Source organism: Peromyscus leucopus, chromosome 17 (assembly GCF_004664715.2).
Source record: "Peromyscus leucopus breed LL Stock chromosome 17, UCI_PerLeu_2.1, whole genome shotgun sequence".
NCBI classification, from domain to species: domain Eukaryota; kingdom Metazoa; phylum Chordata; class Mammalia; order Rodentia; family Cricetidae; genus Peromyscus; species Peromyscus leucopus.
The window spans coordinates 30,580,071-30,593,656 of record NC_051077.1 but is presented as its reverse complement, the minus strand read 5'-3'; the positions used below and the strand labels follow the sequence as shown (position 1 = coordinate 30,593,656).

Here is a 13,586-nt window from a genome sequence, read left to right as displayed (position 1 = left end):
CCTTAATCTTACATCTGTGTACCCCACATAAAGCTGCAAAACCATAGCCTATGTGATTTCACAGAATTTCTCAGGCATAGCAGTCTAAGAAACTCACTTGAAAGTTTGCCGTGACCATCTGCTGCCTCTACCTTTTTGAGTGACACTGTGGGTGTGATCCAAGGCCTTATCTGCTCTATGTAATTGCTCCACTAATACCAAGTAACCCCAACAATTAAGTCCTAACAATACAATTATACAAAATAAAATTAAAAAAAGACCAAAAATGGTACCTCTTCAAAATAGAGTTGACCTCTTAGAAAATACGCCATAGCATCCCCTTTTTTTATTCTTTCTTTTAGGAACTGCAATGCTGTATCCACCAAATTAGCATGGCGGTAATAATCTGATTCAGAAAGGTAAAAATTGCATTAACTATATAATGTGAACATTCTCTCTTAAAGCCATATGTAACGGAGGATTCATTAGATGCTATTAATATCAGTTTCTTTTCACCTTCTAGGTCCTAAAACTTAGCCCCAAGAAAAGTCATGATCACAGCACCTAATACAACACCTTATATAATCAATAAATGTTTATTGAGTTTGGGACTACTGTTCATTGCTAGCTAGGCACGCGAATGCAGTCTCTGCATCCGTTGGGCAAAGCTGTCTCGTGGGTGAGTTAAATGCTTAGCTTGAGCCATACTTAGAAGGTACTAATCAAATGAAATGACCATCTCCACTTGAGTTGTTAAAGCCTATATAAAAATAGCTTTAAATATCTATTTGCAGTAAAGCACCATGTCACATTCTCTGAGGGAAGCAACACCCGACTTCTCTTTTTTAGAAGCTATCCTTAAGTCCTGAGGGTAAAATCATAATCAAGCTTGAATTGTGAGACACCTCTGGGGTCAGCTTGCTGTCTGAGTTAAGAAGGTCACCAACCTCCAGGAGAGCCAGAAAGGAATGTAATATTACTACCTCTTGGAAACCAAGGATATGCCTTTCTTTTCTTGTTCATTCTAGCATACATGGAATTTCAGTAAAAATGTTATTCAAGCAAAGATTTAACATTCATATTTTATACCAGGCTTTTCCTTCTTCCATTGGAAGAATTTCTGTTTTTTAGCAGCATATTGAGAGAGAGAGAAAGGGTTTTTGGGCAACTTTTCACTGGTGAGTTTCATCCTGTCTCCACAGCGTGGATCCTGTAAACAAGGAGAACACATATGATGATTAAAATCCCTTCTTCCAGAAAAGCACAAAGGGAGACTTCACTCCTGGTTGGAACCCACTCTCAAGGCCTCTGCCCCACATTGCCAGGCCACAGGACCCTGAGTGAGCAGACATTCCTGTCTGAGGGTGAGTTCACACACATCTGTGAGCCTTGTCATTCACAGCTGCTGCCACTTAGTGGCAACAGACAATACTGCTCACCCACATGGTTCAGGTCACTAGGGACTTTCTGTGGCTTTGTAACTGAAGCTTTTCTGAGTAATCCATTTTGAATGGAAGCATTCGTCTGTTTTACCTGGGAATACACTGTATTTTAACTGTGCTGCTCAGTTTTCTCTTCCGGTCTGTGTTGGATTGCCATGTTACCAGATGGATCACCGCTGTATGGTGAATCAGAGCCTTCATATAAAAGGTAGGGGCCACCTCATTTGGGATGAAGGAGTCCAGGTTGGCCTAGGCTGAGGGGGGTGAGGACAGCAAACTCTGTTGTTGCTATGCTTTTTATTCTTTCTTTTTTTCTGCTCTTTGACATTCTACTGTTGCAACTTGCTTCCACCAATCAGGAGCCAGCTCCCAGGCGAGGTCTCTGATTGGTGGTCTACCGAAGATCTCAAGAGAAACTTGGTGTGATTGGAAAGCTGTATTTATATACTCACAGGGTACCATTTTAGGCAACACGCTGCTTGATTAGATGAGAGTGGGACTCAAAAGAAGGAGAAATGGTCTACTAAGATAACAACAACAACAAACTCACTGAAATGTCTGTACCTGGGAGCTAATTTCTTTATCTGTACTTTGAAGGATCTTAAAGTGTCCTTTCCTTGATATACAAGTTAATGGACCTAATGTCTTCAATTCCAGCACTCAGAGGCTGAGCCAGACAGATCTCTGTGAGCTCAAGGCCAGCCTAGTCTACATAATGAGACCCTGTCCCAAAACAAACTGGCCAACCAACCAACCAACCAACATGCAAACAAACATAGTTATTGGTTACAGGACAGGAGAGACAGCTCAGCAATTAAGAGCACCAGGGTTTTAATTCCCAACCAACCACGTGGCATTTCACAACTGTTTATAACCCCAGTGCCTTCCAGGGGATCAGATGCCTTCTTTTGGTTTATTCAGGTACTGGGCACATGTCTAGTGCACATACATACATGCAGGCAAAACACTCATAACACATAAAATAAAAACTAATTAATTAAAAACAAACAAACAAAGTGCATCCAGGGGATCTGAGTTTGGCCCCCAGAGCCCACTTTGGGTGGGTCACCCCCACTTGTAGCTCCAGCTGCAGGAGAGGACCACCCTCTCCTGGCCTCTGCTGTCGTCTGCTCACGAGTGACAGATACACATAAAGATAAAGATAAATCTTAAAAAAATAAAGTAATTAGATTATGTGTATTTCAAAACCTTCAGTTCCCACTAAAGATTGTGAAATTCCCAAATGAGCAAAGCAACATGTATAAGATATTTAGAAGAAAATGATCCCAAGAGAAGGACAGCACCCTGTCGACCACCCCTCAGAAAACCGGATGACAGGTTTTTATTTCACCGAAGACATTAACGCCGTATGCTATTAATTTCCAAAACGGTTTAGAGCAGCAGCTCTCAACCTCCCTAATGCTGGGACCCTTTAACACAGTTCCTCGAGTTGTGGTGACCTCCAACCATAAAATTATTTTCATTGCTACTTCCTAACTGTAATTTTGCTACTGTTATGAATCATAAGGTAAATCTCTGAGATGCAGGATATCTGATATTTAACTCCCAAAGGGGTCGCGACCCAGAGATTGACATCGACTGGTTTAGAGAACCCTTGGTAAGTCCAAGAAAGGCACCAGAAATAAAAGAAAGCACAAACAATACCGTACCTCATTTAAATTCACATTGTTGTCTTCGACAATAGGGCTGCACATGGTTTCTGTTGTTTTAGTGGCTTAAGAAGAAGTATTTCAGAGAACCTGAAAAACAGCCAAGAAAAGGATTCATTCAGCTCCTACTAAATGTGAGGGCTTTTTTGTTGTTTGGTTTTTGTTTTTTAAAGTTCTGACTCCTATAAAACTTGAGGAAATGGGGATCATTTTGAGCTTTGTTGAATACACATGCAATCGAGGGAGGTGATTCACCTAATATCAAGGTTGTTGGTTGGCAAGGGCACCCACATACTATTTTATTTATTCTTTCTCTCCTAAAAATAAAAATAAAAAAAGCAAAGTAAATATAATGTTTATATATGTTAGAAATGTGGGCCCGCCACTTTAAGAAGCTGATAGTTTGAGAAACTGGCCCTGCAGTCTGTAGAAATCAGTGCTACTGTTAATCCCACCCATCAAGAATAAGACTACCACCACAGTTTAAAGCCAAAAATGAAGCAAGCTTTAATTAAATAATGGTCAGGTGGATGGGCCCTGGCCAGGTCTATACCCAGGTTCCCAGGAAACTACCCAGAATCAAATATGACGTGGGCTTAAGAAGGAAAACCCATACTGCATTTCCCATCAGGTCTGATCAGGAACAAGCATGTATCTTGATATATTTCCTGCCTAGGTAACTCCCACCCTCATGAGATCAAGCACATCCAGTACTGATGGGTCAAACAAACTTGTTTAGGGAAGTGAAAACATGTGACTTGTTATCTCCCATTAACAACAGCCTCCAGCATTTTAGGAACTATCTGTCCTTGGGCAAGGGGCTTGCAGATCAGAGGCATTTTTGTTTTATAGATCTCTAAGGCACAGTAATTAAAACTAAAAATGTAACTTTGGCTCACACAGCTCCATCCTCTCAAGTTTGTACCCTGGACACGGAGAACTGACAACCCATGCTGCGAACACATGTATCTTGGAGGAGAAGAGCAAGCCTTGCTCTGTGTTCCCTAATTTTGACTTTAATCTAACTTTCCTAATGTTCACATAATACCTATAATTGCTCTCCCACCCCTAGACCTGATCATGGATGGTCCTCACAGTCATGAGGCTATATCTAACAAAAGCCAATTTCTGAGCGGTAATTTCCACTCTGATTTTTAACAGGCAGGCCTGCTAGAGGAGGTGATTCAAATTTAGTGCTTTCAAGATGAGAGGCGAGAGCTAAGAAAAGATTTTAAATTTGAGAGTCTGTATTCATTCTGCCAAATTTTGACATTCAGCATAAAATCATCTGAAGCTGAACAGCTGTGTGCATACTATGTCATGAACTTAGACCATCCTGGGATAGAAAGTGTGAGCATTCATTGATAACATATAATCAGAAAAGAACCTGTGCTTTTGAATTTTTTATTATGTGTGTTTGTGTGTGTGTGTGTGTGTGTGTGTGTGTGTGTGTGTGTGTGTGTGTGCATGAGTTCATAAGTCAGAGATCAGGCTGCAAGACTCAGTTATCCCCTTTCTACCATGTGGCTCCTGGAATTAAACGCAGGTGCTGAAGTCTTGGCACTCTAAGTGATTTTACCCACTGAGTATAACCAGATATAACTCTGTAACCAGAACCTGTGACTTGGTGAGGAACAGTGGGTGAAGCAGACGACATTCCCTTCTCAGATGAGGATCTGAGTGTCCCTATGCCTTTGAAAGTCAGCTGCTCTGAATGCTGACAACAGTTCACACCACCCCTTCCTAAACATTTGTCCCTAGCCAGTCATGAATCCAGTAGACAATCCACTTAGACCATTGTCCTATTAAAATAGGCAATCCAGCTAGGCTGTGGTGGTGCACATCTTTAACCCCAGTACTTAGGAGGCAGAAACAGGCGAATCTCGGAGTTTGAGACCAGCCTGGTCTACAGAGTGAGTTCCAGGACAGTCAGGGCTACAGAGAACTGAATAGGGGCAGGGAGAGGCAATCCATGGAGGGTGCTGAATGTATGAAGAATTCGAGATGCTATGTGTTCTTCCTTGAGCCTTTCTCGGGAGCCTGTTTTCAGTTAGTAACCTCCAAGGATAAGGTAATGTGGTTTGGGGGGTTTTACTCTTTTGGGGGGCCCGCCACCCAGTTCCTAAATAAATCTCACTTGGAGGTTTATTCTTAATTATGAATGTCCCGCCTTAGCTTGGCTTGTTTCTAGCCAGCTTTCCTTAACTTAAAATTATCCCCTCTACCTTTTGCCTCTGGGCTTTTCCCTTCCTATTCCTGTATACCTTTCTTTGTTTCTTACTCTGTGGCTTGCTGTGTAGCTGGGTGGCTGGACTCTAGAGTCCTCCTCCTTCTCTGGCTTTTCTCTCTCTCTTTTTTTTCTTCCTCCTAGATTTCTCCTTCTATATATTTTCTCTGCCTGCCAGCCCCACCTATCCTTTCTCCTGCCTCGCTATTGGCCATTCAGCTCTTTATTAGACCATCAGGTGTTTTAGACAGGCACAGTAACACAGCTTCAGAGTTAAACAAAGGCAACATAAACAGAAGTAACACACCTTAAAATAATATTCTACAACAGTTATGCGTCCCCACGGACAAAGGGCAGGCTTGCTTTCCTCACAAGCATTGAATTGCTCAAGGTTAGTATGCCCTTTTCATGAGTCTTCTGTGTATACCAAGCATCCCAGCTGGCTGTGCCTTTTGAGACACCTCTGTGAGAACTGGGGGACGGGGTGGGCTGTAGAACTGGTCCAAATATCATGCCATCAACACTAACTGCTGTTTTCAGTGAGCAGTAGGGTCATCTGACTCTGACCCAGGAGTCTTGTCTTCTGCCAGTATCCATGAGACAGGCTAGTAACAGACATATATCAACCGAAAGCATAATCTATCCATATGTGAGAGAAAGAGAAAACCATTGTCATTGATTTGTGGCAAGATGTTCATGATTGCCAAGACAATATTGAAGCAAGCAGTGATGATTCTCCTTTTCTTTCCTTCCCAGGAAGGCCCATTTATTTACTTAAAGTGAAAGTACTTGCTCCCTTCCTTTTGAGTGTGACAAGTTTACATCATTCTCTGAATGAGAAGGAAAAAGTAGAAGTAAAGGGAATATGCCTATTATAATCTGCTATGTTACAGTAGCATTCACTGAAAACCAAGTAGCGTTTCCTTTATTTTTCTCCAATTTACCTTGTATTCTGTGAGCACTGAAACCAATGAAGAAGCTGGGCGGTGGTGGCGCACGCCTTTAATCCCAGCACTCGGGAGGCAGAGCCAGGCGGATCTCTGTGAGTTCGAGGCCATCCTGGACTACAAAGTGAGTTCCAGGAAAAGGCGCAAAGCTACACAGAGAAACCCTGTCTCAAAAAACCAAAAAAAAAAAAAAAAAAAAAAAAAACCAATGAAGAAAGATGACATATTCAAAACCTTAACACCAACTGCAAAAAAATAGGATTTGCCTGCTTCATCCATCCTGTCTTTCATCCAGCCATTTCCTGTTTGGAAACCTTTGTTGGCCAGCGCTGGCTGCCAGGTCTTTTTGTGTGTGTTCAGTATTGGGTGTGTCCAAGGTGTGAGTTTAAAAGACCCACAACCAGAAGACCCAGACAAAAGTGATGGAAAAGTTTTAACTGTAGACGGAAAGACTGTGGGTCAGTTCTCAGACAGAGACTTGTGTCCCTCAAAGGGAGTCCTTTTTATGAAGAAGTTACCTGGCCTTGCCTCCAGGGCCATTTGAGTTGGGTCATATTTGAATAGAGTTCAAGGGCCTCACTATTCAGAGGTTGTAGGTTTTATAACACTACTTTCCATCCCGAAACTGGCCATGGAGATGAGGCACCAGTGGCTATTTCCAGTTGGACTCTAGTTGCATAAGGCAGCACAAACCACTGAGTCAGGCTTCAAGCAGTTTGAGTCTGTCTGCCCCACAGGGGAACTTTGCTTTCTATTTTTAGCTCCCTTATTTTTGCCTTTTTAATATCAGGGATTAAACCTAGGGCCTCACATATTATCAGCTCCTTTCTTGAGTGGATTTCATTCAACACCCAGTGGTAAATCATAATGGATATGCTTATAATTCATATATATATGAATTATTATATATATATATGTTTGTACAGAAAAGCTCTACATGCCATTGTAGTTATGAGTACATGGTGGAGAGAGACAATTTCCTGCTTTTGGAGATCATGAAGTGAAGTACAGGAATAAAACTTTTATATGGAAAATTGTTCCTCACCCTCCCAGTGTGCTAACAGTTCAGAACAGAAACAATCATAGAAAAGTGACAAGAATCTGAAGCAGAAAAAATTTTAATTGATCTGCTGTCTTCGTGACTATGAGAAGCATCTCAAGCAGAGGCACTCAACTATTTAGAAAACAATCACTAGAGGTCCACAAGGCTGCCTGTCCCTGCCCCAAGTCCTGAGCTGGCTCTGGAGTAACAGGTAAGTCCAGTTGTCTCTTGTCTTCTGGCAAATGGTGTGTCTTTCTCAGAGGAAGTCAGAGACTTCAATTTTAGAGCAAGACAGAAAGGAGATGTCTTCTGAGAGGAGAAGGCAGTCTTTTATTTGAAATCAGGAGGGAAGGGATCCTATTCTCACTGTCCTACTTTCTGTCTGAAATATCCTTCCCTGATTCATGCTTATCAGTCAGCTGGTGGAACCATTTGAGAGGCTTGAGAAAGTTCCAAAGGAGGAATAAATAGGTCACTAGGGATCTTATCTTAGGTGTATTTTATTGACAGCCATTCTCTCTTCCCTCCCCTCCCTTCTCTTCCTCCGTATCTACCTAGCCTACCTTCCTATCTTGGATTTTAGTAGACTTGGTTCAGTTAGTATGGACCTTGAGTATGTAAAATTCTTGTCTGTCTCTTGTCACCTAGTTACTACAACCTGAATGAATAACAAATAGAACGCAGAAACTCTAAAGGAGTCTAGAAAATTCTTTCCAGCATGTCTTTGTCTTACTGTGATATTATTTTTCCACATCAAAAATGAAATGAGAATTCTTCTTTCTACTTTTTCTGTAAAAATCTGAATTTTATTACCTCCGAGAAAAATGAGGGAAATGCACAACATAAGACTGATCAAAAACTATAGGAACAAATACAAGACAGAAAAGCCCACAAATATTTTAAAAAATGCACCTCATTTAAAAAAAAACAATTCAGCCGGGCGGTGGTGGCGCACGCCTTTAATCCCAGCACTCGGGAGGCAGAGCCAGGTAGATCTCTGAGTTCTAGGCCAGCCTGGTCTACAGAGCGAGATACAGGAAAGGTGCAAAGCTACACAGAGAAATCCTGGCTTGAAAACAAAACAACAACAACAACAACAAAAAAAAAAAACCAAACACAATTCTTTGTCTCCTGCCTTCTGTTAGGATTTGAAGCCTGTTCCTTAGAAGAGGCTTCTATAATCCTGGACGAGGAAGTCATAGGCTCTAAGGTAGAACTTGCCACTGTTATTTTTCTATAGGCCAGGTTCTTAGATAACCACATATACATATTTTTTGAGACAGGGTCTGCAAGTCTCAGGGATTCACCCCTATGGCTCTGGAATTACGGGTACAGGTAGCTGTATTTGTTTGTTTTGTTTTTAATGTGGGAGCTGGAGATTGAATTCAGCAAGTACTTTACCAATTCAGATATTCTCTCCAGGTCCTTTTCATCTTTTACAGTTTATTTTCACCTATTCTGAAAAAAAGGCTGAAGTTGCTCTATGTTCTTTAATATCAAATACTAGCCTATTTCTTTTATGTAAAAATAAGGAAGCATATTCATCTTGTTCGTATGCAAATTGCATTACCTTATAAATTGTAAAATTATACACATATGAAAGAATTGTGTTAAAATAAATTTAAGATTTATTATCAGAAAAAAAAGTTTGATTTGTACCTGTTTTATACACTTATGCAAATGGAATCAAAACATAATTTTCTCAGGCCCTTGCCTCTTTAGGGGTCATGAGTGGAAAAAGTTTTAAGAAGCCCTGTTCTAGGGAACAGTCTAAGCCTGCCAAATGATCACCACAATGGGCAGTGTGTCTTATCGAAGAAATATATTGGTTAGTGAAACTAAATGGTTGAAAACTTTGTAGCTAGTTGGGAGATCTGTGATTGTGATAAACATGTTCTTTAAAACTAGCTTCATACTGGTTCAGTTATCTTCTGTAACAACTATTGAGACAGAATACTATTGAACAGCAAACTAAATATTTAATAAACCTCCCTTAAAAGCTAGGGCTTACAGAAAGAAACAACATAAAATGTTTTAAATTATATATTTGAGGCTTACCATAAGTATCTTATCTGTATGTCGCCCCCCCCCCATTGTTAACATTACTTTTACCACAATCAGAAAGCCGACATTGGAACATCACCAGGATTTCAAACATTAGGGTTATTAGATTGTCATGAATTCTACTAGTGATGCCATTTTTTTTTGTTTTAGAATCTCATCCTAAATTATTACTGTGTTTCCTCTGGCCTGTTTCTCAGCCCTTCCTGATTTATCATGATCCTGACTGCTTTGAGTAGTACTGGCCAAGTATCCTGCCAAGCGTCCTTTTGATTTCGGCTTATCTGATGTTTCCGTCTGAGTTCTGGGTTTTGGTGGATGGGAGACCTTCTCAGGTCACAGCGCAGGGCTTCATGCTGTCAACAGATCGCGGATGTCAACAATGACCTGGCCTAAATAGAATTTGGCTGCTTTCTCCTCTGTTTCCCTTCCCGTGTTCCCCAATAACCACAGCGAGGGCCATCACATGACCCCCTCCTTCGTCTTGGCAAACCTCCTTGTAGTTACCAGCTCTTTCCAGGACCAGGCGAGCGTGGTCAGGCCCTCTATGAGGGGACGCGTGACAATGGGTGGCTTATTTCACAGGACCTGCCACCCTGGGGTCTCACAATCCTGGCAGCGCTGGCTGAGAATTTGGGAGGACGTTCCCCTAGGGTCAACCCCTCCGTCGGGGTCACGTCGGCGCGCCCCCGCCCACCCCCCAACGCCGCTGCAGCCCAGCCAGTTCCCTGCCTCAGCTTCCTTCCTTCCGGCCCAGCTGGAGGCCGAGGCCCGGGCCCCGGGATGGGATGAGTGGGGCTGGGCTGGGGTGGGATACGGGGGAGAGCCGCTCGGCTCGGCTTCCCTCCTTTCCGGCCTACGTGCTCGCCCGCAGACACGAAACTCTGCCCCAGCGACTTCCGCTCCTCCAGAGGGCTGACCCGGCTCGGCGCCACCCGGTGCTACGTGCCCAGCTCAGCACGCAGCGTGGCCGCCGCCCCCGGGGCAGCAGCGAAGCCTCCCGCCCTCCCCGCCCATCGCCTTCACTGCGCACGCGTGCCAGGGCCGCCGGGGCTTCGCTCTGAAGGGGGCGGAGCCAGGGGGCCCTCGAACTGGCCAATCAGATGGCGGGGCCGCGCAGAAGGCTCCTCCCCCTCCACCCACCCCAGCTCCCGGGCTCCTCGCTGCACGTGTCTGTGTTTGGGTACGTGAGGCCGCCGCAGGGCTGGGAAAAAGGGCGCGGTGGAGAAATAGACCGTGGGGCGCTCCCGGGCTAGGGAGCGGCGGGGAGGAGCCGCCCTGCTTGTCCCTGAGAGCTTTAAGTTCCTCCCGCACGTTGGGGTCAGTCCCGTGCACTCTTACCTGCCAGTAGTGTGCAGCCCGTGTAGTTTCTCCGCACTCCCGGGGACTCCTGTCATCTGCTTTAGGTGGGCGATGCTGTTGCTTAATTGCAACCTGGAGGTGAGACTCCCGCCCCTTTTAAGTCCTGCAGGCTGTCTTGCGAGAGGTCCGTTTTCGGAGCTCTCGAAAGGGTGACAGTGACTGACCGCTGGGTTCCCAAATCAAATTTTTGTTTTCTTTTTCTTTTTTTTTTTTCCCGTGGCGGGGGTGGATTTTCAGCTCAGCGCGGGCTCAGGCAGGACAGTGACAGTCTGTTCTCTTCCTGCAGGATGATGGCCTCAAGAATTTGCTGGAGACGGGAGCGTCAGTCAACGCACCCCCGGATCCCCAGGAGCAGTCGCCTGTTCACCTAGCTGCAGGTGGCGGCCTTGCTTGTTTTCTTCTCTGGCAGCTGCAAACAGGCGCTGACCTCAACCAACAGGTAACTAGGTAACCTATTGTTGCTATGTACAAGCCTCCCCTCTACCCAGAGTCTGCACTTGGCTGCCAGTTTCAGTTGGTATAAACAAGCTTGTAAGAATTTCCAGTGTGTATGTGTGTGTGTGTATACAATCAAGATGGTAACTTGAAACTTTACTATCCACATTAATAAAGCAAAAACAAGCCACGAGGTTAATTTTAATAATTTAATCAAATTCTGTTTCAGTTTGTAATTATATCAGTAATGATTGATGGGCTAGTTTATTTTTGCTTTCATTCCGTATGTCACAATCCAGTGTGTATTTTACTCTTACGGCATAGCTCAATTCAGTTTAGCCACATTTCAAATGCTCTTTAGCAATAGGTGGCCACTGGCAATCACGCTATGTAGTATACATCTACAGTAACTTTAAAAATACCTGCTGTTTGTCCAAGCTCAGTTGACCAGGAAGTAATACGTGGGAGCCATGCCCAGCATCACTTCTTCCAGTAGTTTTCATTAGAGTGTGATGAAATTTTTAATTGTCAACCTTTGGCTTCTGTGGAACTCTCATTTGCTGGCATTCCCTTCAGTTTTAATGTATCTGAAAGTGGCTGCTGTGTGTATTGATGGAAACTCTGCATTAGCACAATGAGAGAACTTTAATCAAATAGCTAATATTTGATTGCCCACTGGCTTTCATAGAGTGTTGGGGAGACACTAATGTGCTGTCTTGTCCTAAAGGATGTTTTGGGAGAAACGCCACTCCACAAGGCAGCCAAAGTTGGAAGCCTGGAATGCCTTAGCCTCCTCGTGGCCAGTGATGCCCAGATTGGGTGAGTATAAAATCAGTGGCTGCGGGCTTTGTTTTCTCGGATTAAACTAATCATACTCCTGAAGCCGAATTATACATGATCTCAAAAATAATACTTGCCCAACTGGTTGATGTTATCCTTTCAGTGGTGTTATCTAGTATTATCAAATCGAGTAAGTGGAAATGGATCCTGAACATTCAGAGGTGCAAGGCTTCCTCATGGCAGATTCCACTGTAGTTTTCAGCTTAGGAAGACTCTTCCTCTATATTTAGGTACTCAATATAGAGAATATTGAACACCAGTGCTCTTGTAGCTGTTCACATTCCTTCAAGAGTGAAATACGATAATAGAATAAAAACACATAATGGAATGCCCATGGTGTGTGGAATGTGCTAGCCACTGAGTATACAACAGTGAACAAAACTTAATTTCCTTAAGCTTTTCTTTAACCCCCATTCCCATGTGCATGAACACGCTGTGCGTGCATGCATGTGTGTGTGCACGCATGTGTATTGTGGACGACTTGTAGCTCCTCTGTTAGTGTCTTTTATTTATTCTGTACCCAGTGTTGGTATGTGCTACAGTTTCCATTGTTAGAAAAATAATAATAATAATGATTTTCACTTAACTCACCTTTTGTCTAATTTCAGCTTATGTAATAAGAATGGGCAAACAGCTGAAGATCTTGCTTGGTCGTGTGGATTTCCAGAATGTGCCAGGTTTCTAACAACGATTAAATGTACGCAGACAACAAAATCATTGGGTGATGCCTGTGCTCCAGTACTCAGGCAGAAGCGAAGCTTAACAGGTGTGGAGAACAGAGCTTTGAAGAGGAAGTGTTGGTACGTACCTTCCAGCTGCTGTTTGCTTCCTCCTTTACAGCTTTCTCTTCTGGCATCGAGTTTCTGGTTGCACTTAGTATCAGCATTCTGATCAGAGGTTCAGTAGACTTTATTTTCTAAAGTTTTAACCCTTGCTCATAGTTACTACTTACTAGCTTCTAGAGACCAAAATTTATCCTATATGGTGGAAATTTGGGGAGGCCTCCTTTTAAAAGTTTTTTTTTTTTCTTTTAAAGATTGTCTCCATGCTTGTGTATCAATGCACTCATGTGCCTGTGTGTGTTCAATGGGTGCATGTGGAGGCCGGCAGAGAGAGCATGGAATCCCTTAGAGCCGGAAGTACAGGCCAGGCAGGCATTTGTAGTATGTCTAGTGTGTGCTTGGGTGCTGGGATCCAAACTCCAGTCCTCATGATCATGCAGCAAATATTCTTACCACTCAGCCATTTCTCCAGTCTCCTTCAAAATGTTTTTAATGTCAACGTGTTTTTCTTTTTTTTCCCAAAAACAGATATCTTGTTAGGCAAGAAGAGGTTTGAAGAAGGGCTTCACTTCAGACTGATCTATAAGCCATGGCTGTGGCTTACCATACGGATAAACTCCTGAGGAGGAAAACTTTCTTCTAAGTGAAGAGAACATTCATGAATACATGTATTTACATGACTGTATTTTGCCTGTGCATGCTTTGTTATTTAACTTGTTAAAAGAATATTCAAGGAATAAAAATTTCTGTGGATTCTTTACTACTTTTGAAACAAATTAGTTTAAATTAAATCACAGCC

At 43.0% G+C, this 13,586-nt stretch overlaps 2 protein-coding genes across 3 annotated transcripts in view; one reads left to right on the top strand and one right to left on the bottom strand.

Moving 5' to 3' along the window:
• LOC114701173 (LRP2 binding protein) overlaps window positions 1-10,796 on the bottom strand; it is a 29,324-nt gene extending 18,528 nt beyond the window's left edge. Inside the window, exons 1-4 of one of the 2 annotated variants that reach the window (XM_028881166.2) lie at window positions 10,710-10,796; window positions 3,092-3,181; window positions 1,069-1,189; window positions 273-385 (exon numbers count right to left, since the gene is read on the bottom strand). In XM_028881166.2, the coding sequence (XP_028736999.1) occupies window positions 273-385; window positions 1,069-1,189; window positions 3,092-3,136 (279 nt within the window). In that variant the 5' untranslated portion in view covers window positions 3,137-3,181; window positions 10,710-10,796. Of the gene's footprint in view, window positions 1-272; window positions 386-1,068; window positions 1,190-1,512; window positions 2,098-3,091; window positions 3,182-10,709 lie in introns of those variants that run through there. The other variant, XM_037211721.1, reaches the window with a different exon arrangement.
• Ankrd37 (ankyrin repeat domain 37) lies at window positions 10,726-13,472 on the top strand. The gene is made up of 5 exons (XM_028881169.2): window positions 10,726-10,808; window positions 11,017-11,169; window positions 11,893-11,984; window positions 12,614-12,805; window positions 13,316-13,472. Coding segments are annotated over exons 1-5 (465 nt in total). The 5' UTR covers window positions 10,726-10,781; the 3' UTR covers window positions 13,317-13,472.
• The last annotated feature ends 114 nt before the right edge of the window (window positions 13,473-13,586 follow it).